General features: G+C 44.3%; 3 protein-coding genes across 4 annotated transcripts in view; 2 read left to right on the forward strand and 1 right to left on the reverse strand.

Moving 5' to 3' along the window:
* Positions 1 to 15,660, forward strand: part of LOC137438803 (AMP deaminase 3) — a 64,078-nt gene extending 48,418 nt beyond the window's left edge. Inside the window, exons 12-17 of the mRNA XM_078767291.1 lie at positions 4,085 to 4,205; positions 6,915 to 7,075; positions 7,400 to 7,520; positions 7,691 to 7,864; positions 14,433 to 14,543; positions 14,755 to 15,660. Of these exons, the coding sequence (XP_078623417.1) occupies positions 4,085 to 4,205; positions 6,915 to 7,075; positions 7,400 to 7,520; positions 7,691 to 7,864; positions 14,433 to 14,543; positions 14,755 to 14,907 (841 nt within the window). The 3' untranslated portion in view covers positions 14,908 to 15,660. The remainder of the gene's footprint in view (positions 1 to 4,084; positions 4,206 to 6,914; positions 7,076 to 7,399; positions 7,521 to 7,690; positions 7,865 to 14,432; positions 14,544 to 14,754) is intronic.
* Positions 1 to 21,305, reverse strand: part of LOC137438805 (tubulin beta-4 chain) — a 140,813-nt gene that overhangs the window by 114,922 nt on the left and 4,586 nt on the right. The gene's annotated exons all lie outside the window — the stretch shown is intronic.
* Positions 1 to 21,305, forward strand: part of LOC144888650 (uncharacterized) — a 648,249-nt gene that overhangs the window by 94,582 nt on the left and 532,362 nt on the right. The window lies entirely within an intron of this gene.

A 21,305-nucleotide genomic window follows, 5' to 3' on the forward strand; every position in this document is an offset into this window, starting at 1 on the left:
AGGTAGGTGAAAGAGTTTAGCTTACGGAAGTTGATAATGCAATAATGCCTTGGTGCTGGGGTGGGGATGTTGATGGTCATCGTGATGGCTAAGTGGTCAGAGAGCGTGAGGTCGGAGCTAGAGAGATGGTGCAAAATTAATCCAGTAGAGCAGACAAGGTCCAGAATGTGACCACGGTTATGGGTAGGAAAGTTGACATGTTGAGTGAGGTTAAAGCAGGTGGGTAAATCAGTGAAGTCAGTGGTTATTGTGGAGTCAGTGGAGTCCATGTGGATATTGAAATCACCGAGGAGGAGGATTGAGGGGGAGAAGGAACAGAGCTAGGTCAGAAAGTAAGAGAAGTCAGACAGGAATGATGGGTGTGGTTTGGGAGGGCGGTAGACGACTGCCATGACTGACTGTGTGTGACCAGAGTTTAAAAGCCAGGTGTTCAAATGATGGAGCAGATGAGATGGAGATGAGGCTGGTCTTGATGTCCTGTCGGTGAATTACGGCAATTCCACCACCTCGGCCCTCCGAGCGTGGTTTATTGATGTATGAATAGGTGACCAAAATGTATGACCAAAGGTCAACCATTTTACTAGCCGGATCCACATTCAGATCTTCACCAGAATCGAATCGATTTTTCATTGTCACATACGCTAAATCTCTGCCAAATTTCGTCCAAATCATTCTGCAACTTTTTGAGATATCCTGATATGTGTTGTCTTTGGCTCCATCTCCCAATGCTGAAGAATCACTTTAAAAAACGATGCAATCGTTTCTAAATATGTTCAATTACTTTCATTACCTCCGCCACCAAAGGTGGATGGAGGTTATGTTTTCACTCCTGTCTGTCTGCCTGTCTGTTTGTTTGTTACTTGGGAAAAAAAATAATATTTTTTGCAAGTATGTTGCTCACTCCGGTTTGTGTGTTTGTTTGTGTGTTTGTTTGTCTGTCCGCTCACTTATACTTGCCTACAGCTCACAATTTTAAACCGATCTTCACGAAACTTTACCAAACGGTAGAGTTCGTGGTCCGACAAAATCCTATATATTTTTGGGGTCAAACGGTCAACATAGGCCAAAGGTCAACCACCTTTTTCAAATTTCTAAAATCCTCAATTTTCATCTGATTGACTTGAAATTTGAAAAGGATATACATATCGGCAAACTGAATTCAACCACCAACTATTTTTGAGATCAGCATAGGCCAAAAGGTCAACATAGGCCAAAGGTCAACAACCATTTCAAATTTCTAAAATCCCCAATTTTCATCCGATTGACTTGAAATTTGAATAGGATTTACATATCGGCACACTGAATTCAACCACCAACGATTTTTGAGATCAGCATAGGCCAAAAGGTCAACATAGGCCAAAGGTCAACAACAATTTCAAATTTATAAAATCCTCAATTTTCAACCGATTTACTTGAGATTTGAATGGGATTTACATATCAGCAAAATAATTCAACCACCAACTATTTTTGGGATCACCATAGGTCAAAGGTCACCAACAATTTCAAATTTCTAAAATCGTTATGTATATATATATATATATATATATATATATATATATATATATATATATACATATATATATATATATATATATAGTATATATATATATATATATATTTTTTTTTTATATATATATATATATATATATTATATATATATATATATATATATACTAGCTGAAAGCACCCTGCGTTGCCCGGGTTATTTTTGAATGAATTTACTTCGATAATTCAGCTTTTACTCGCGGCCGTAGAAGAATGACTACTATAATTCAGCTGAGCTTTTAATTGTGAAATGGGCCCAGCTCGGCCGACGTGGCCTCGACCGGCCTCGCCACCTAGCCTATAACCTTCCCGGGGCCCGTGCCGACATTCTTGGTTCTTTTTGAATGAATTTACTACTATAATTCAGCTTTTACTCGCGGCCATAGAAGATTGACTACTATAATTCAGCTCGGCTTTTAATTGCGAAATGGGCCCGGCCCGGCCGAAGCGGCCTCGACCGGCCTCGCCACCTAGCCTATAACCTTCCCGGGGCCCGTCCCGACATTTTTGGGATTAGAGGTTTCCTCCTATCTTTCCCCGTTCAGGAGATTAGCTTGCGCAGACCAACAAACAAAAACTTTCTTTTATAATATAGAGAGATATATACGTACATACTAGCTTGGCTCGGCTCGCTGCGCTCGCCTCACCACGCGTCGTTACTGAGGAGCGGGCTTATTGTAGCCAAGGATAATGACTGTACCTGAGTTGCTGTGTTGTCATGGTTTACACCAATCATAATACAGACTTGGCATTTAATATGGAATTTATTTTTTTCTTGACGGGTTTACCTTCTTAACTCAGTACATCAATCTGGTGAGTTTCTTTTACACTTTGGTGATTTATTTGTTAAAAGAACCATGTCACATTGTCTGTCGCAGCAAGAAGTCAACAACAGGATTATATCCCAGGTGGCGTGGCAAAATGTATGGACAGGTGCATTTGATGATTGGCTTCACAGTCGGGTATACAAGGGTTGTTGCGTTCTGTATTAGTGGAAAACAACTGCTGCACGTCTCCAAAAGTTATTGCCGCTTCCTCTGGAGATGGTCCGTCAACTCGACAATGCTGTTTGTCATAGAGTGGTGGCTTTACGAAATTTCGGCATGAAACAGCGTGCTATTGCTCGGCAGTATGACATCACTCAAGGTCAGGTGTCAAAGAACCTGAAACGAAATGCTCAGAGGGGTGTCCCGACTCCAATACCGAGGCCAGGACGTCCCCGTAGAACCACAAGGAGGGATGATCGCCAGCTGCACCGGTTAGTCTGCAATGGCCGTACCAAGTCAGCTAATCGGCTTAGGGCTGAGTGGCAGCAACTGACAAATGTGCCTCTATCCAGAAGGCTAGTCAACCAATGACTGGTTCAAGCAGGCTATCGTGCCAGGCATCCCCTGAACAAGCCACGCCTGACCAGACAACACCGCGAGCGCCGATTGCAGTGGGGCAGAGAGCACCGTCAATGGCAGCCAGGGCACTGGAATCACGTGATCTTCAGTGACGAGTCTAGATTTCTGGTCTATCGTCAAGATGGCCGCGTCCGAGTGCGCAGACAAGTGCATAAAGCCTACAACAAAGATTGTATAGTGCCAAGAGTCCAAGCTGGAGGTGGTGGGGTGACCGTTTGGGCTGCTTTTCATGCAGGGGGCAAAACTGACCTGTTTGTTCTGAACGGAAACCTGAACCAGTTGAAGTACAGGGTCTGGAAGAAACAGGGAACCAGTCTGGAAGACAGGTACAAGTACAGGGAACCAGTCTGGAAGAAACATTGCTTCCATTTGCTCGTGCAGCCTTTTGAGGAAACTTTGTCTTCCAAGATGACAATGCACGGCCTCATCGTGCTCGCATGATCCAACACTTTCTTGCTGACTGTGGTGTAGAGCATATGGAGTGGCCTGCCCTGTCCCCGGATATGAATCCGATAGAGAACTTGTGGGCAGAATTAACGCGTCAAATCGACAACTTGGACCAGCAGCCGACCTCTGTGCGTGAATTGCAGCAGGCTATTGTCATTGCATGGCAAGCGATTCCTGTCCAAACCTTGGCAAATCTCGTGAACAGCATGCCTCAACGTGTACGTGCTCTCCTGAATGCTCGTGGGGGTTACACGAAGTACTGAACTGTAATTTTACTGTCCGTAATCCCAGTCGTAATTTAACTTTTGTTTTCGTTAAAAAAAATTTTGGCCTGATGTGCAAAATAAATAGATACTTCTGGAATACGTACAGAAGTTTAACACAGTACTGGCCGTGACTTGAGTTCGATATCGGTTTACATCACTTTCAAGGATCAATTTATTTGTTTCGAAATGTCAAATGTGGTTTTTGTTTCTTTTAAAGGTCACATTAACAAAATCTAGAATAATTTCAACATAATTCCAATGAACTTTTGGTTCTAAGACATCTTGAAAAGTAAGTTCACCCCCACAAAAAAATATTCCATATTAAATGCCAAGTCTGTACAAACAATTATTTTGCATAAACTGCTGACGGCACCTAGCCCTACTTATTTTTATACCCTCTTTTTCTTTGCTTCCTTGCAGCCAGGATAGAAACCTGCATAGTTTTGGGTCTTTGTTGGAGAACTTTTTCAGACCAATTCTGGAGGCCACAGTAAACCCTGGAGATCGCTCTCATCGAAATCTACATCTCCTTTTGAAATATGTAAGAGGCTATCTTACTCATCAAAATGATCTTTTTAAGACTGACAATTTCTCAGAGATTAAAATAACAGTCAAAAACATCTTTAAATCCTATTTACCTTTTCATGTATTCTTTTGTTTATTGTATTTTTACTCTTGTTTTGTTGAAATTTGTTTTCAGGGAAGCAATCATCATGGGTGATTGTGATGATTGACATTTAATTTGAGATTACGGGAAGTTGCCTTCCTTCCAGTTTGGATTATTCGAGGCACTTTGCAGGCCTCAGTCTGCAGCGGTTCTGATGGTGCCCCAATAATTAAGTGTGAAACACTCAAGGTTTATAAATATTAAAACGTTTTTTTTTTTTTTGTTTTTTTTTTGTATACAAGATCGAGGCTCGTGAAAGAGCGAACATTAATCACACAGAAAGACAAACCGACACATAAAACATATAACATAGGGAGCGGTAGACAAGATGGGGAGAGAGGGGGAAGGACACAAACACAACATTTGAGAGCAGGGACCGAGAGACATGGAGACATCGAGAGATCTGAGAGAGGGCGAGGGCTTTGGGGGGGGGGGGGGGCGTGGGAAGGGGGCAGTGGGAGAGGTATAAAACATATGGACACTGCCAGGACTTCCAGGAAAGAAGTTGGAATTTCAAACAAGGTGGATCTGGGGTGAATTAGCGGGGGTAGAAAAGATCAAGGTTTTGGATGGGGGAAGATAAGAGATGGTGGTGAACAGCTGTTTTAAAGACCTGGAGGGAGGAGTGGGATTGAAGGGAGTGAGGTAGTTTGTTCCAGAGGCGGGAGAAAAGAGGAATGAAAGAGTGAAGGTGAGCGGAGAGCCGAGATTTCGGCAGTTTAACCATCAGAGGGTTGCTGGCAGATCTTGTGCGACCTGTAGGAATATTTGGGGGACAGAGCACAGAGAGAGCTGGGGGTGCAAGGCCGGAGAGGAGTCGGTAGAAGACAGAAAGACCACCTACCTGCCTGCGGTGAGTGAGTGAAAGGCCCTCAGAGATAGCTTCATCACGGGAGATTCCAATAATTCTGAAAGCTTTGGTTTCAACAGCGTGAAGCCGAGCTAGGTGTGAGGCAGGAGCACCGGCCCATAGGGGAGAACAGTATTCCTTTGAGCTGCGGATGAAAGCCTTGTATGTGGTGAGGAGCTCAGGTGTGCCGAGGAAGGACTTCGCACGACGGAGGATGCCCAGTCGGCGACTGGCTTTGGAGGCCAGCTTGGAAATGTGGTTTTCCCAAGAAAGATCATGGCAGATAGTGAGACCCAAAATCTTGAGCGACAGAACTTCTTGGAGAGGATTGTTGAGAAAGTAGATGGGAGGGTTGTCCAGTCGATCTTTTCGGAGAGACATAGTAAGAGTGTGAGATTTGTCAGGATTGAAAGACATGTTCCACTTGTTTGACCAGTCTGTGATTTTGTCCAGGTCTTATGTCCAGGTATTAAGGGTGACAGTAAGCTGGTATGGACGAGCAGACCTGCATGATGTTTACACGATGGTAGGTGACGAGATTGATTGCGAGTTGGTGGGAAGGGAGGGAAACGACACGTGTGTTCCATCAACCCATCACGTGACCATCAACCAACCGTGTATAAGTGAATGTAGACCGTGTATATAGAAAGATGGTCACAATTAATTGACCGTGTTGGAGTGTAATCGTGCAAATCGTGATCATCTGCCATGATCTTTCCTGGGAAAACCACATTTCCAAGCTGGCCTCCAAAGCCAGTCGCCTACTGGGCATCCTCCGTCGTGCGAGGTCCTTCCTTGGCACACCTGAGCTCCTCACCACATACGAGGCTTTCATCCGCAGCTCAATGGAATACTGCTCTCCCCTCTGGGCTGGTGCTCCTGCCTCACACCTAGCTCGTCTTCACGCTGTTGAAACCAAAGCGTTCAGAATCATTGGAATCTCCCGCGATGACGCCATCTCCAAGGGCCTTTCACTTACTCACCGCAGGCAGGTTGGTGGTCTTTCCGTCTTCTACCGACTCCTCTCCGGCCTTGCTCCCCCAGCTCTCTCTGGGCTCTGTCCCCCAAATATTCCTACAGGTCGCACAAGATCTGCCTGCAACCCTCTTATGGTTAAACTGCCAAAATCAAGACTTTCTGCTCACCTTCCCTCCTTCATTCCTCTTTTCTCCCGCCTCTGGAACAAACTCCCTCACTCTCTTCAATCCCACTCCTCCCTCCAGGTCTTTAAAACGGCTGTTCACCACCATCTCTTGTCTTCCCCAATCCAAAACCTTGATCTTTTCTACCCCCGCTAATTTCACCCCAAATCCACTTTTTTGATGTGACTTTTGTCTTCTTTCCTGGAAGTCCTTGGTGTCCTTGCGTTTTATACCTATCCTGCCTCCCCCCTGGCCCTCTCCCTCCTACACATCTCCCGATGTCCCTGCTCTCAAATGTTGTGTTTGTGTGCTTCCTTCCCTTCTCTCCCCATCTTGTCGACCGCTCCCCTTTTTATATACTTTGTTTGCTTGATTTGTTTGTTTGATAAATGCTTTTGATAATTAGCTCTTTCACGAGCCTCGACTCTGTATACAAGAAAAATAAATATATATATATATATATAATAATAATAATAATAATAAATAAATAAATACAAACCCATGTAAATGGAGGGTTTACTATACTTGTTGTTTTGTATAAATGCAGTATACTTGCAAAACGAAAATCAAATCACTTGCCTTGTGTGGCAGGTGACTGGCTTCGACAGCGTTGCTGATGAATCGCCGGAAGAGAAAGTGTTTCTGGCAGAAGCTCCTCCTCCAGAAAAGTGGCTAAATAAGGAAGATCCTCCGTACTCGTACTACATCTACTATATGTATACCAATATTGCAGTCATCAACTACTGGAGGAGGTATGTATGACTGACCATGTGAGATATGGGCGGAAACAGACTGGCGAACAGGAAGTGCTAAGGGGAAATGCATTGCACCGTTCAGTGTCGAGTCTCATCTCTGATGACCTGACGGTTCAGGTGTTGCAGCTTCCATCGATTCCAACATTAACGAGCTTTGAGGAGGCTATTGGCTGTGGCTGAAATGAGGATCTCGTGCACTGTTTCCATATGGAGAATGATGATAAATGTCACCTCTAATAATTGTAAAAGGAGCAATAATTTTTATTTAATTATTTTCGGAATCTTTGGTAATTTTCTTTTAGTTATTAAACCTCTTGCTAGGAAGCGGAACATGAACACGTTCGTCTTGAGACCGCATTCTGGTGAGGCTGGACATTTCACTCACTTGCTGGATGCCTTCCTCACTTCTGATAATATCTCCCATGGCATCAACCTCACCAAGGTTTGACAAATCAGAATTCTGTTCCCATATCCTTATGGTCAGTCTGGGGAGCTGTGATTTTGTTTGGAAGATAAAGCCAAATAAATCGTAAATCAAAGTTAATTTGTTGAAAACAAACTTCGTCAGACAGTGAGATGAATGTTTTGTTTTCCTCCTCCTTCCACCAACAGAATCCTGTGATTCAATACCTGTACTACCTCGCACAAATACCAATCGCCATGTCCCCCATCAGCAACAACAGTCTCTTCATGGAGTACGATCGCAATCCTTTTTATGAGTTCTTCCAAAAGGGACTGCTCGTCTCGTTGTCCACGGACGACCCTCTGATCTTCCATACGACCAACGTAAGTTCTTCGATTCTACATTTTCACCTTTCCGCTCTACGACTCAATTCGATATTTGATGTAGATTAACATTACCTTCTGTTACATCCAAAACTTTATTTTCAATACTTCATGAAACTTTTACCACCTCATAATCTACAATTTTGCGAATAATATATTTATATAATAATACCAAAATAATATATCTAATGCAATTTATTCAGTTGCATGCAATACAGTGAAATTTGGTTTGGCCAACCACAAGATGGATCCATCGAGTATTCTAATCTATAAACAGCCCGTAATTGTATTGCACCTCATGAGAGGGAGGCTCAGGGTTCATCCTTGTCTTCTGGTGTACCCTTCCTAATAACCGGACATGCTTTTAACAGATACAGGTTCCAAACCAGACTTTCACATTCCAGAAGCTAGCATAATAGTGATTTGTAAAAAAGAATGAAACTTGTAATATTTAGCTCCCTAAAGGGATTGCTGTGACTGAGCCAAGCACCTGATTGGCTTTCCTCATAGACTCAGAAACATGGAGATCAAAGTTGAGGGCAGTAACGCCAGGCCTTGTTCCATCATACTTTAAGATGAGATGAGTACTTTCGAGATAGGTCAGGAAAATGTTTTGAGAAGTTGACGATGCTTTGGATATACATTTTGCATACTTGGCAATCAAACGGAAGACCAAAATGCTGCATTGGAGTCAGGAGGAACCCAAAGAAGTAAAGAGCAAAGATGGAGTCATCAGGAGGAACCTGAAGAAGTAAAGAGCAAAGATGGAGTCATCAGGAGGAACTTTGAGAAGTAAAGAGCAAAGGTTGAGTCATCAGGAGGAACCTGAAGAAGTAAAGAGCAAAGATGGAGTCATCAGGAGGAACCCGAAGAAGAAAAGACCAAATATGGAGTCATCAGGAGGAACCTGGATAGGATTTGGGTTTCATTCATTCACTCCACAACCTTCAAACCCATCCACGCGCAGCCAAATGAGAACTTTCTGCAATAATTCACTTCTCCTTGGGCAGATAGATAAAAAAGAGAAACAAGTACAGATACATTCAAAGTACACCGCCCCCATGCCAAATAATTAAATATCCTCCAGCGCGGCATTGCCGGGGCAGCCGTGCAGCTCATAGAGACTGCATTTGGAGGGATAGGTGCACAATATTTGATTGATTAATTGCATAATTAAAATCAATAAAAGAATGTCATAAAATATTTTCTTAATCAATTGGCTAATAGCATAACTAAACCACTAGGGCTTCATCCGAAGATGTAAATTTTAGAAATTTAATTTAAAAAGTCATTAATTAAAAAATTAAAAAATTAATTTATTAATCAATAAATACTTAATAGATTAATTGATTAATCAATAAATCTAAAATGCCCTTTACAGACAAATCACTTGGTCATTGTCATGTCCAAATATCAGCTTCCGAGCTCAAAATGTGCCTGAGATATTGGCCAGATGAGAAAGAAAATAAATAAATGATTAATAATGAAAACAAATAAATAATAATCGTTATAAAATTAAATAATTAATCAATTGCCTAATAGAACACATAAACCACCATCATTTCATCGGAATCTGTAACTAAAAATAAAAAATAAAAATTAGTCATTAATCGAATAATTACATAATTAATCGATTAATTGATTAATCAATAAATCAAAAATATCCTTTACAGCCAATTCACTTGGTCATTGTCATGTCCAAATATCAGCCTCCTAACTCAAAAGGTGCCTGAGATAATGGCCAGAAGAGAAAGGAAATGTATAAGTACTTAATTAATCACTAATAATTAAATAACTAATTGATTAATGAATAAACAAAAAATGCAGTTTTTGACAAAGTACTTACTCACTATTGTGCCGAAATTTCAGCTTCCTAGCTCAAAGGATGGCTGAGATATCGCCCGGACAAACAAACAAACAAGAAAATAAAAATAAACATATGTCACCCACAGGGTGAACCGTATCTTGCCAAGTGACCTTGACCTTTGACCTTGACCTTAATAATTTCGTATGGTGAATAGTATGTCTTCATGACCAACGCACATGAAATATTGAAAGATTTTGATGAGAACTGAGGAAATAATTTTTTCATGAAAATTCCGTTTTTTCGTCATGACGTCATCAAATGACGTCATAGCGTCAAACTGTTTACAGATCTGGGAAGCACTCATCAAGGGCATTCATATGAGGTATTACTCGATATGGTACCTACGATTTCAAAATTTGACCTTGGGGTCAATAATTTTCGACCTCCAGCGCTAACCATGAAGGTCAAGGCCGATCGCCACCAAAAACTAATCAGCTGAGCGCCGGACCATATACTAGATTCCCATGAAGTTTGGAGACGATCCGATCAAAGTTACTCAAACAATTAGTGTTTCGTCGACCTCCATGATTGGCCGCAAAGTGACCTTGACCTTTGACCTTGACCTTCATAATTTTGTGTGCTAAAGGGTATCTCTAAAAGACTCTGATATGCGAACTTACAAGAGTTTCCAAAGGGAACTGTGCTCTACAGAGTGACCTAAACAATGCGAACTAAAGCAATACAATATACATGAAAAGTGCAGTTTTTTCGTCATAACGCCGTCAAATGACGTCACATTGTCAAACTAGTTATATGTTTGGAAAGCACTCAACAAGGGCTTCAATTTGAGGTACTACTCGATATGGTAACTGAAACTTGAAAATTTTACCTTTTGGTCAAAATTGAATGACCTTCAAAATGACCTTGAAGGTCAAGGCCGATCGACACCAAAAACTAATCAGCTGAGCGCCATACCACACCCTATATACCCACCAAGTTTGGAGATCATAAGATCAAAGTTACTCAAAAAATAAGGGTTTCGTAATTTGACCTTGGGGTCAATAATTTTCGACCTCCAGCGCTAACCATGAAGGTCAAGGCCGATCGCCACCAAAAACTAATCAGCTGAGCGCCGGACCATATACTAGATTCCCATGAAGCTTGGAGACGATCCGATCAAAGTTACTCAAAAAATTAGTGTTTCGTTGACCTCCATGATTGACCACAAAGTGACCTTGACCTTTGACCTTGACCTTCAAAATTTTGTGTGCTGAAGGGTATCTCTATAGGACTCTGATATGCGAAGTTACATGCGAAGATATGCGAAGATATGGTACCTACGATTTCAACATTTGACCTTGGGGTCAATAATTTTCGACCTCCAGCGCTAACCATGAAGGTCAAGGCCGATCGCCACCAAAAACTAATCAGCTGAGCGCCGGACCATATACTAGATTCCCATGAAGTTTGGAGACGATCCGATCAAAGTTACTCAAAAAATAAGGGTTTCGTCGACCTCCATGATTGACCACAAAGTGACCTTGACCTTTGACCTTGACCTTCAAAATTTTGTGTGCTGAAGGGTATCTCTATAGGACTCTGATATGCGAAGTTACAGGAGTTTCCAATAATAACTGTGGTCTACAGAGTGATCTAAACGTGAAAAAAAATGATTAACCACAAACAAAAAAACAAAAAAACAAACAAAAAAACAAACATACAAGCTGACTAATACATCTTGCAAAAACTTCGTTTTGGCAAGATAACAAACAAACAATCAACCAGAGTGAAAACTGAGTACTCCCTTTCAGCGTGCGTCATTGCCGAGCCCCCTTCAGTGCCTGGTAATTACGTTATGCAGCGGCTGGAGATGGCATAGGAAAGGAGCGGTGTACAATAAAGAGTAAAAGAGATAAAAAGAAAAGAAACAGCAATAATTAGAATGAATAAAGAGATTTGTGAAAAAACAGAAAGAAATGTGAAAGGAACAAAGAACAAAGATGTCGGGAAGAACCCAGATAGATACATTTCAGCAGTTACTCCCCAGGCTCAAACGCAGTAGCAGGTATGAGCTACCAGATGTCTGCCAACCTCTTGAATACCGTATGCGTCAAATGTCTCCACCAGAGGCTGAAGGTCTTTGTAGGCCCACCACCGATTTGGCCTAACTTTATTCCAGGGATATTTTCCCTTATGATATTGCAAAAGATAATGCATGAACCCAAATTTCTCTACGTTGTAACCTCTGACACTGAAGGTGGGCGGAGGTTATGTTTTCAACCCTGTCTGTTTACCTGTTTGTCTGTCTCTGAACATTATATCTCAAAAGGTTGTGGACGGATTCGGCGGAAATTTGGTGGAGAGATTGGGTGGGTGACGAAGAAGAATTGATTATATTTTCGTGAAAATTGGAATCTGCATCCTGATCAGATAATTTTTAAAGTGATTCTTCACTATTGAGTGATAGAGCCAAAAACCATATACAGTAAAGTACGATGTCTCAAAAGGTTGTGGATAGATTCAGACGAAACTAGGTGGATGAGTTGGTTTGGTGTCAAGAACAAACCGATTCGATATGGGTTCAGATCCAGATCCAGATCCAACCTATCAGTGGGATACAAAACGTAAACTGTTCACTCTGGCGGAGGTATGCTCCCTACCGAGTGCCGTTCTAGTTTTACCATTGATTAGGACCAATTTATTCCATCCCCCTTTTTATGCCTTCGCCGACTAAGTCGCCGGGCTTAACCCCGTTTTTCTCAGCAACCATATGTCCGATTGAGATTGAGATGAAACTTACAGGGTAGGAGTGACACCCATGCAGAATGTTTTTATGATAATTGTGACATTGTGGCGGTTACAGGTAACCGCCACAACATCATAGGTCACATGCTATGTCCGCCATCTTGGATAGAAAAACGAACCTTATCTGATCAACACGAAACTTCACAAACGTGATCCTCTACCCATACATATGCAGAGTGATGGCATATACCAGTTGTGGGACTATGCGGAAGCATATTGGCGACACAGTCGCATTGTTCTAGTTTTTTTTAAAGGGATTCTTCACAATTGAGAGATATGGCCAAAAACGATATATAGCATGATATTGTTACTGATCGCGGTTTAGATGGTATGATGGGCCGAGCGGATGGTCCAACCGCGACCGAACAGTTATTCCCCGATTAGAACCCGATTTCACCCAAACGTTGGCCGGATCGCACCGCAGCTAGTCAATAGGGAAAAGACAAAGGCGACACGGATGTGAAGAAGAAGAAGAAGAAGACAAAAAAGGTTGGAAATACTACTAAATTTATTCCTACTATTTACATGCTCAAAGTAACCAAGGAGAAGGAAAGATAATAAAATAATATACAGAAGAATCAGAGACACAGTGCAATTATTAACTTATACAAGCTTAATTAACCCAGGACAGAACAAACAGAACAAACTCACGTACACAAGAAGGGTGGAAAGGCAGGAGGTGGATGGCTGGAGGGAGAGGAAGGTCCAAGGGGGTCCTGCAGCACAACCGGCGCGTTTAGCAGCCGCCGTTCCTTCACGGCCCTGCTCCAAACCGCCGTTCAGGCCCCCAAGCTGCTGTTGTGGCTGCTGTGGACGTCGCGTGCTTTGCCAGGCCTTGTCCGACTCGTCTGGTCCAAACCCTCAACTCTTTCTTGGTCCGCTCACTCTTTACCACCGACTCCTCACCGCAACCAACGCAACCAACTGACCACCACCACCGACTCCTCACCGCAACCAACGCAACCAACTGACCACCGACTCCACTGACTGACTCCTCACCACTCTCTCTTGACGACCAACCCACTTGCTTCTTGCGTGCGCGCCTTTTATAGCGCCTCCAGCGATTAAGCCGCCGGCCTTCAGGACACGCCCATCGGTGTGCTCACCTCGGCCCTGGTTGGTCACGTGACCCTCTCGCTCCGCCCTTGATGACGACGGGCGGGCACGCCCCTCTATGACGAGGTGGAGACACGCCTTTCTTCTCCGACCCTGCCTCGTGGTCAATGGCGGTTATTGGAGGGGAGGTAATTGGCAATCGAGGGTTGGCAATCACGAGAGGGGATGTAAAAGGACATGGAGATTTTGGGGATGGGAATGAAAGGGGATCTATTCTCTTTCACTGGTGCAATGGAGTACTTCAATTAATGGGAGACACAGCCTTACTCTAAAACACAGAATAAGAGATAACTATCAACCAGGGGTATTCTATTATTTGGCTGACGTGTATGCTTGTGGACTAATTATGGGATGCCCTTTCACCTTTACACAGCTCCGGAGGCAGGGGGCGCAGCATAAACAATAATAATAATAATACAGCACACAATCAAAAAAATACAGTCCTCATCTCCGCAACAATATTTTTACATCTCTCTTGAAATATTTTCCTGTACGCAGCTTGCAATTAATTACCTAAGCACGATGAATCAGAACATGCCACTTCCGGTGGCATAGCCCATATGTAATTGTGTTTCTGTGTCACACTGATTAAAAAAGAAAAAGAAGAAGAAGAAGTTTGTATGCCATGTACCATTTCTGCATGCACAGGTAAAAACATACCTTGAAATGATGTGGGATTATATAAATGTTAATGCAATGGTGTATACGGCACATTGAATTCTTGCATCAAAGTTGCTGTTGGTGTGATATAGTTGCTCCTTTCCTTACAAATTGATTTTATTTTAATTCCTATAGCTATGACTGTCAAGTTTCCGTGATGTGTATGAGACGATTTGCCAGGACCCCTTGATGGAAGAGTACGCGATGGCATCTCATTTCTGGAAGCTAACACCGTGCGACATGTGTGAGATCGCCAGTAACAGTGTTCGCCAGAGTGGCCTCTCGCACAAGGTAATGGTGTATACGTTCACGAACACCGAGCTATAGCGTCTTTGGAGTTCATAATGTGCATTATATTTCATGGTCGGGAAGATTATCTAGCTATAGCCTCGGCCTCTTTCCATTTTCCTTGTGACGCACGCATCTTTTGGAGGAGACGCTGAGATGGCTATCCTTATAGAAGTAAGCCTTTTGATATTCAAACACATTTTCCGTGTGGCAGGAGAAGCAGCTGTACCTCGGATTGAGGTATCAGGAGGAAGGAATCGATGGCAACGAACTGAACCTTAGCAACGTGGCTCCGATTCGCGCTGCTTACCGACATGAAACTCTCTCCCACGAGCTTTACGTGTTGAAGACCGCACATTTAAATTGACTTTGGGCACGTTACCTGGAAAGAGTTTAGCATGTTACTCGTTACCTCCTTTTCCTGAAAGGCCCTGTCATGTCCATGTTGTTTATCCCATGTATCCCACCCCAGCCCTTTCCCTTCCACAGATCTCCTGATGTCTCTGTTCTCTACTATTGTTGTGCTTCCCCCCTCTCCCTCTCTTGTCTCCCCTCCCTTTATTATATGTTCTATATGTTAGCTCTTACATGAGCCTCGACTTAGTATACAAAAAAGAGCTCCATCAAAGGCTGAATATCAATTGCAGTTTGAATCAGCGATTGTTTTGTATTTGTCAAAATTCGTGGTTTTACTTTAATTTTTATGTTTGTGAATTTTCCTCTAGCCTGATGTAATGGTTTTGTGAGGATTTAAGGTGAACATGTTGAACTGAAAATACCTCTTGGAGTTGTGCACAACTTATCTTCCATACAAGAGATAACCTACAGTGGGCACTATCATTGGCACAACTGCACCCCAAGCAATCATGCTTCCCACAGCTGCCTATATCCTGCATATGAATGAAGAAGAACAAGCTGCACATGGAAGAACGATGGAAATGTATGACATGAGAAGTAAAAATTTATTTATAGACAATGGGTTCTGTTTGTAAACATGTGCTATGACAACAGGTTGTTTTTCTAAAAGCCTTGTGTTTTGTTGTAGCAAATTTGTATTGCAACACAGAAGTTTGTGTACGCATGTTTTGCTTTTTCAAGTTGGATAAATGAAATTATACAGTGCAAGAGTGATAGACTTTTCTGTGCCGAGATTTTCTTGCGTGTGTTTAACAGCTTCCCCAAAATAATGTAATTGAGACGTATGGGAAAAATATTGTCATGTTATGGCTCCCACATGCACCAATTGTATGCAGCTGGCATAGAGGCTGAGCACGTCGAGGTCGTGCTTCGAGAATGGCCGGCTCAAGGCCAAATTTGGTCCCTGCATGCACCCGAGCGGAGAATGTGTTAGTGCACTGAATGAGATGTAAACCACCACCACAGTAATTAGTAAAGTATCACAATTTTGACTACAAATGATAATAATCAAATGGGCCATAATGATTTTAGCGTGGGAAGAATGAAATGTAGACACCAAACTGGGCCAATTGGCATGCTGCCAAATAGGGCAATCAATCAGTCTTATTCCTCTTCCCCAGGGCATTGGGGGCGGTTGAGCAGTGCTGTGGAAGCTCATGCTGCGGTGCACTGAATGAGATGTAAACCACCACAGTAATTAGTAAAGTATCACAATTTTGACTACAAATGATAATAATCAAATGAGCCATTATGATTTTAGCGTGGGAAGAATGAAATGTAGACACCAAACTGGGCCAATTGGCATGCTGCCAACCAGGGCAATCAATCAGTCATTCCTCTTCCCCAGAGCATTGGGGGTGGTTGAGCAGTGCTGTGGAAGGTCATGCTGCGGTGTCGATAACGACATGCTTAAAGTACCCCTCTCTCGTGCAGCCCTAATGTTGAGCTGCACAAGGGGAAACGCCCCTGTTCTCGACTGTTGTTGTGCTTCCCTCTCTCTCCACCTCTTGTCTCCCGCTCCCTTTATTACAGTATATGTTCTATATGTTAGCTCTTATACGAGCCTCGACTTCGTATACAAAGAAAAAAAACAGCTTCACCATTCCTTAACACTGTTAGTTACAACACCATCTCCCAGAGGTGCACAAATATAGGATGACTCAGAGCCGTAGATAGAGAGAGTTCGGTGAACCCGGTTTCAACGTGTCTGCCCTATGATTGGTTAAGCGTTGTCATGTGATTCACAGGCGCCATGTTGTTACCCAACCTCCGTAACTAGCAGAACGCGCATCGCATTGCATGCATTCGCTTCGTTTTTCATCAGTCAAAAAAAAAAAAGCCGTGCTGTTCGGCATAAGGTTGTTCTAATCGTTCAGACGGGAAAAATCAATGCACCGTTTTCCCCGCAACCCAGAACGAAGGAAAATTTGGGAGACAAAGGTTCGACGAGAAGGCTGGAAACCAAACGACAACTCTTTCTTGTGCGAAGTAAGTCTCCATGCCTCTCACAGACTCAGTCTTACGTAACACTAACTAACAAAGTAAATTGCAAGACACATGCTTAGGTCAATACACCTGGATATGCTCTGGCCTACACCATCAGAGTTGACCTCATCTAGGCAGACTGGGGGCTAGGCCTAGGGTCTAGTCCAAGATAGATTAGGCCTACCCAGGAAATGGTAAGGCTAGTCTAGTCCAGACGACAATGAGGAACAAACATCAGGATCAACCTGTAAATGTGAGTTAATGTGGTGATGTGCACAGAAGGTACGCTAGAGGGGGCGTGGCATCACAACACATCGCCACAACACAAAGCGGCGTTACCCCCACGAGATTTATGGACCTGAGTCTAGCCAAATTCGGTCCCGGATGATGCTAGGCAAATGGAGAAAAGATGTACCGAACAGGTTGGAAAGTAAGAACAAAATGTACAGCCTTTTATTTAGAAGGCACAGAGAAACAGAACCAAAGATTCACCTTAACAATTATTACCTATCATAATAACCCCGACTTGGCACCTTCACACTCTGACACACACACTCAGGGAATAACACTCTGGTTAAGGGCGTACCGATGTACGTGCTGGGATGCCTCGCAATTGGCTACGGGGTCTGGTGTGTGCGGCTCGCAGTTCGATGAGGTGAGGTCCGCAGGACCGAAATGTCGGAGGTTCGAAATGTGGGAGGTTTTTTTGGGTCACCCTGTATAACGGAATGTATGTGGGAAGAGTGTGTTGGAACAGAGTGCGATACAGAGTGTGAGATGGATGAAGAGAGTGTGCGAGGATGCACACCAGAGCGTGTTGGAGCGAGTGTGCGGGGATGCACACCAGAGCGGGTGATTGGGTATGTGCAAGAGTGCACACCCATGGTTGTTACAGAGGATGTAACGGGAGAGGAGTGCGTGGAAGAGAAGTGTGTAACGGAGTGCGTAAGTGGTATGAGAGCACCAGGGTGTGCGCAAGGATGTGTATTATTGGAGTGTGTGAGTGGCGTGGGTGCGCCTGAGTGGTGTGCACCTGAGTGTAGAACGGAAGAGTGTGCACGAGAGCGTGCGGTGGCAGAATGAACGGAATGCATGGGATGTATGGGGGGCGTTGGAGCGCCTTGGTGTACGAGTGAGAAAAGGGTCGCGTGATGTGAGAATGCGACTCAAGCATCGACGCAGACCGGGGCAGCGTTTAGGGCGACGTACAGCCGACGCGAGCTCTCGGGGCGTGGTGCGCTTTGTGTGCTGCGGGAGCCGGCGGGGATCGTTGCCGCGGCAGCGTGCATGATTCGGGCCGGGCCCCGCCCTGTTTGTTCGGTGCCGTGCCGTGGCACAAGGGGCGAACGGCACAATTCCGGGGGAGGTAGGCCAGGTCGAACCTTCGCCCCCAGGTGGGCGCGGTGCTCCGGCTGGGGGAGGTTGGGTCATCGTGCCGGAGACCGGAAGGCTCTGCGCAGAGATGGCGCCTCGAACCTCGGTCCAAGTATGCCTCCTCCCCAGAAGTAAAAATGCCGGACGGACCCAACCAACAGGAGACTGACCACCCGCATACATTGCTTCGCTTTTCGAAGCCGAGCTGTGAAAATGCATTCCCGCACGAGAGGCTCGTAGTTAGTGGACAAATAGAAATAGTGATGGCGAATGGTAGTTTACCATTCACTCCGTTGGGGCACATGAGCTTTAGGTTATAGGGTTTGGCAGTGTAAACTAGCCGAGGGCGGGCTAAGATAATTGTTAGGGACTTAGAGAAATGACCATAGGAGACATAAGATTTAAGTAGTGACATTGATCCTGGTAGAGGGGACGTAGAGAGATTAGTTGGTTGATAATGACGAGGGATGTGCTTCGTGTAAAGGTAAGACAGGGAAAGCACCAGTATTAAAGGGAAATAGATAGTTAGATGATGCTGTGTGTGTGAGCTTGAGGATGCGCTTTAGGCGCAAATGAGGAATTGTGAATGAGAATCTTTGTGGTGAGAGTGAGCAAATGAGGCAATGGTCGAGAATGGTGTGTGTGTGTGTGTGTGTGTGTGTGTGTGTGTGTGTGTGTGTGTGTGTGTGTGTGTGTGAAAGTGTTTGATAGAGTATTGTGGACAAGTGTAAGTGTATTGAGTGATTGGCTTGCATGGGGTGCAAGTGAGACTACTGAGTGGTGTGGAATAAATGGTGTGGAGTGAGTAGTGTGGAATGAGTGGTGTGGAGTGCATGGTGCGAAGGAGTGGATGGGGGAAGATGGACACCTTCACGAATACCCGGGGAGGGTAGTTTAAAGTTAGGTGGAGGTAGTAGGTAAATTTATTGGATATTGACATCTGTGGTGCGGGTAGTAGCAAGTTGTTGCTTTGAGGGGTGCATGAGTAAGTGGAATGGCTGGGCGTGTGGGCTTAATTGGTAAGTATGGTTATTGGAGCACTCCTCCACTGGTAGTCTGTCAGTCAGGTGAGGCCGCAGGTAGGCTCTGGGAGCCATGTAGCATTCAAGTAGAGTTCAGCCGGGCCCGAGGATCCGAGAAGAGGACCCGGGTAGCCCAATGCCAGAGAGGGCATCACGGGGTGAGAGAGCCAGGAGGGCCTTCCCCAGGTTAGGGTAGTTGAGGAGCTAGGCAAGCTCAGATGGCGATGTCAGTGGCGGAGGTGCGCAGGTAGGTAGACTTGCTGGTAGAGCCACACGACCCAGCCCCGAAATTGTGCAAAGGCACAGTATTGAAAAAGGGCGGGAGTGAGACCCCAAATTGGAAGAGCACCACAGGATGGTCAATGGGAATTGGTTTTTAGAACCGCATAGTTTAAAGATGCCAAGTGGCAGGGCATGACCCCAGGTAATTTAAAGAGTTAATGTTATAAGAAGGATAGTTAGGATGAAATCTCTTCGCACCATCCGCATCCACTCACCGAGGTGACAGGACTCCACACCAGGTTTTGCAAATGATTTGGAATGAAAGACGCATCATGACGTGGAAGTGACATTGTATTTATTCCATCCCTTCCTTCTTGGGAGGGGTTGGAAACGAATTTGGTTTAGGGGGAGATATGGGAGACAAGATGGCAGAGACGAAATTTGTAAAGTGTAAATATGGGGAAGGGCAAGGGTGGTGTAGATTGACATGGGGGGTGATGAACGGCTCAGTACGAGCTTTCTCCACTCGCTCTCCCGCGCCCCTCATGTCGCATTACCTTGTTTTGATGTGTACCCTTGCGCCCTTTCCCCCGCTAACCTCTGCGTTGTCTTCCTCTCCACCCATGGACCCATGGTCTTTTGTTGAGGGGAGTGTGCAGGTGTCCTGAGCAGTACGGCCGCACCTTTGCGCTGCACCATGCTGCCTGCCGCCTGCACCAGTACACCATATGGACCACACGTTCTGTGGCCTGGCACCTTTGCTGGGCAGACAATCATGGCAAACATTACCTTGCCCTACGGACCACTGTTTTTCAAGTGGCCCCAATGCCATGCAGTCGGACTGGCCCTGCTGCCCGAAATAAAAAGCAGACACGGTTTGTGCCTTTTTATTAATCTTTAGTGTGTCAGGACAAGAAGATCTCAGGTTTTGACGAAGGCACATCGAAGAACATGAAGCAAGAAGACGTTGCAGCCCACCAGCCAGCCAAGCACAGGGCATCATGGTTTATGGAATGGTTTTTGTGCATAGTGATTATTGTGCATTTTGTTTTGGTGATGGTGCTTTTTGTGCATTTTTTCTAATTGTGTGCATATGGGTGTATGGTGTATTGGTGCAGTGCATGGCATTTGTGTTCCCTCTTTTCAAACATTCCTTCTCTATTCCCACAAAAGACAGGTCCTGGGTTGTAGTATTGTAAATAATTAGTAGTCTTGTAAATAACGTGCTCCCCACCGGCTTTATGTGTAGTTTGAAAATAATTCCGTAATTCGGTTAATTGTGGACATGAGTCAGTTAGATAGTACACAACGCAGTAGGTGGGATATATCTAGTGTTTAAAACTGTCGCACTCAGGGTGTTAGGTTAAAAGTAGAGGGAAACTACACCTAAGTGTCACACTAATTGTTAAAAAGTAGTCCTGACCCTGGTATCAGAACCGGTCGGGCTCACTGGTATGTGTGTTTGGCTCGGGGACGAGCCTGGCGAAAGGAGGGGTGCAGTGTTGCGGTTTTGGAAGTGTACATATTTGAGTAATAAAGGGTAAAGGTTGCACCCCATAGTTAGTCCAGGAGCAACACGTAGGTCACCTTCGAATGTTAGTTATTTCTTAGTATATGTGAGATAAGGCCATTTCCAATAGTTATCATCTGCGTTGTGTAAAACAAATAAGAGTAGGCCCCGTTCATTCTGCAGCCCTCACCTCCAATCGACTCCATTGCACACCATCCAGTCTGCACCCCATTG

Source organism: Myxine glutinosa, chromosome 13 (assembly GCF_964187855.1).
Source record: "Myxine glutinosa chromosome 13, kmMyxGlut1.1, whole genome shotgun sequence".
NCBI lineage: Eukaryota > Metazoa > Chordata > Myxini > Myxiniformes > Myxinidae > Myxine > Myxine glutinosa.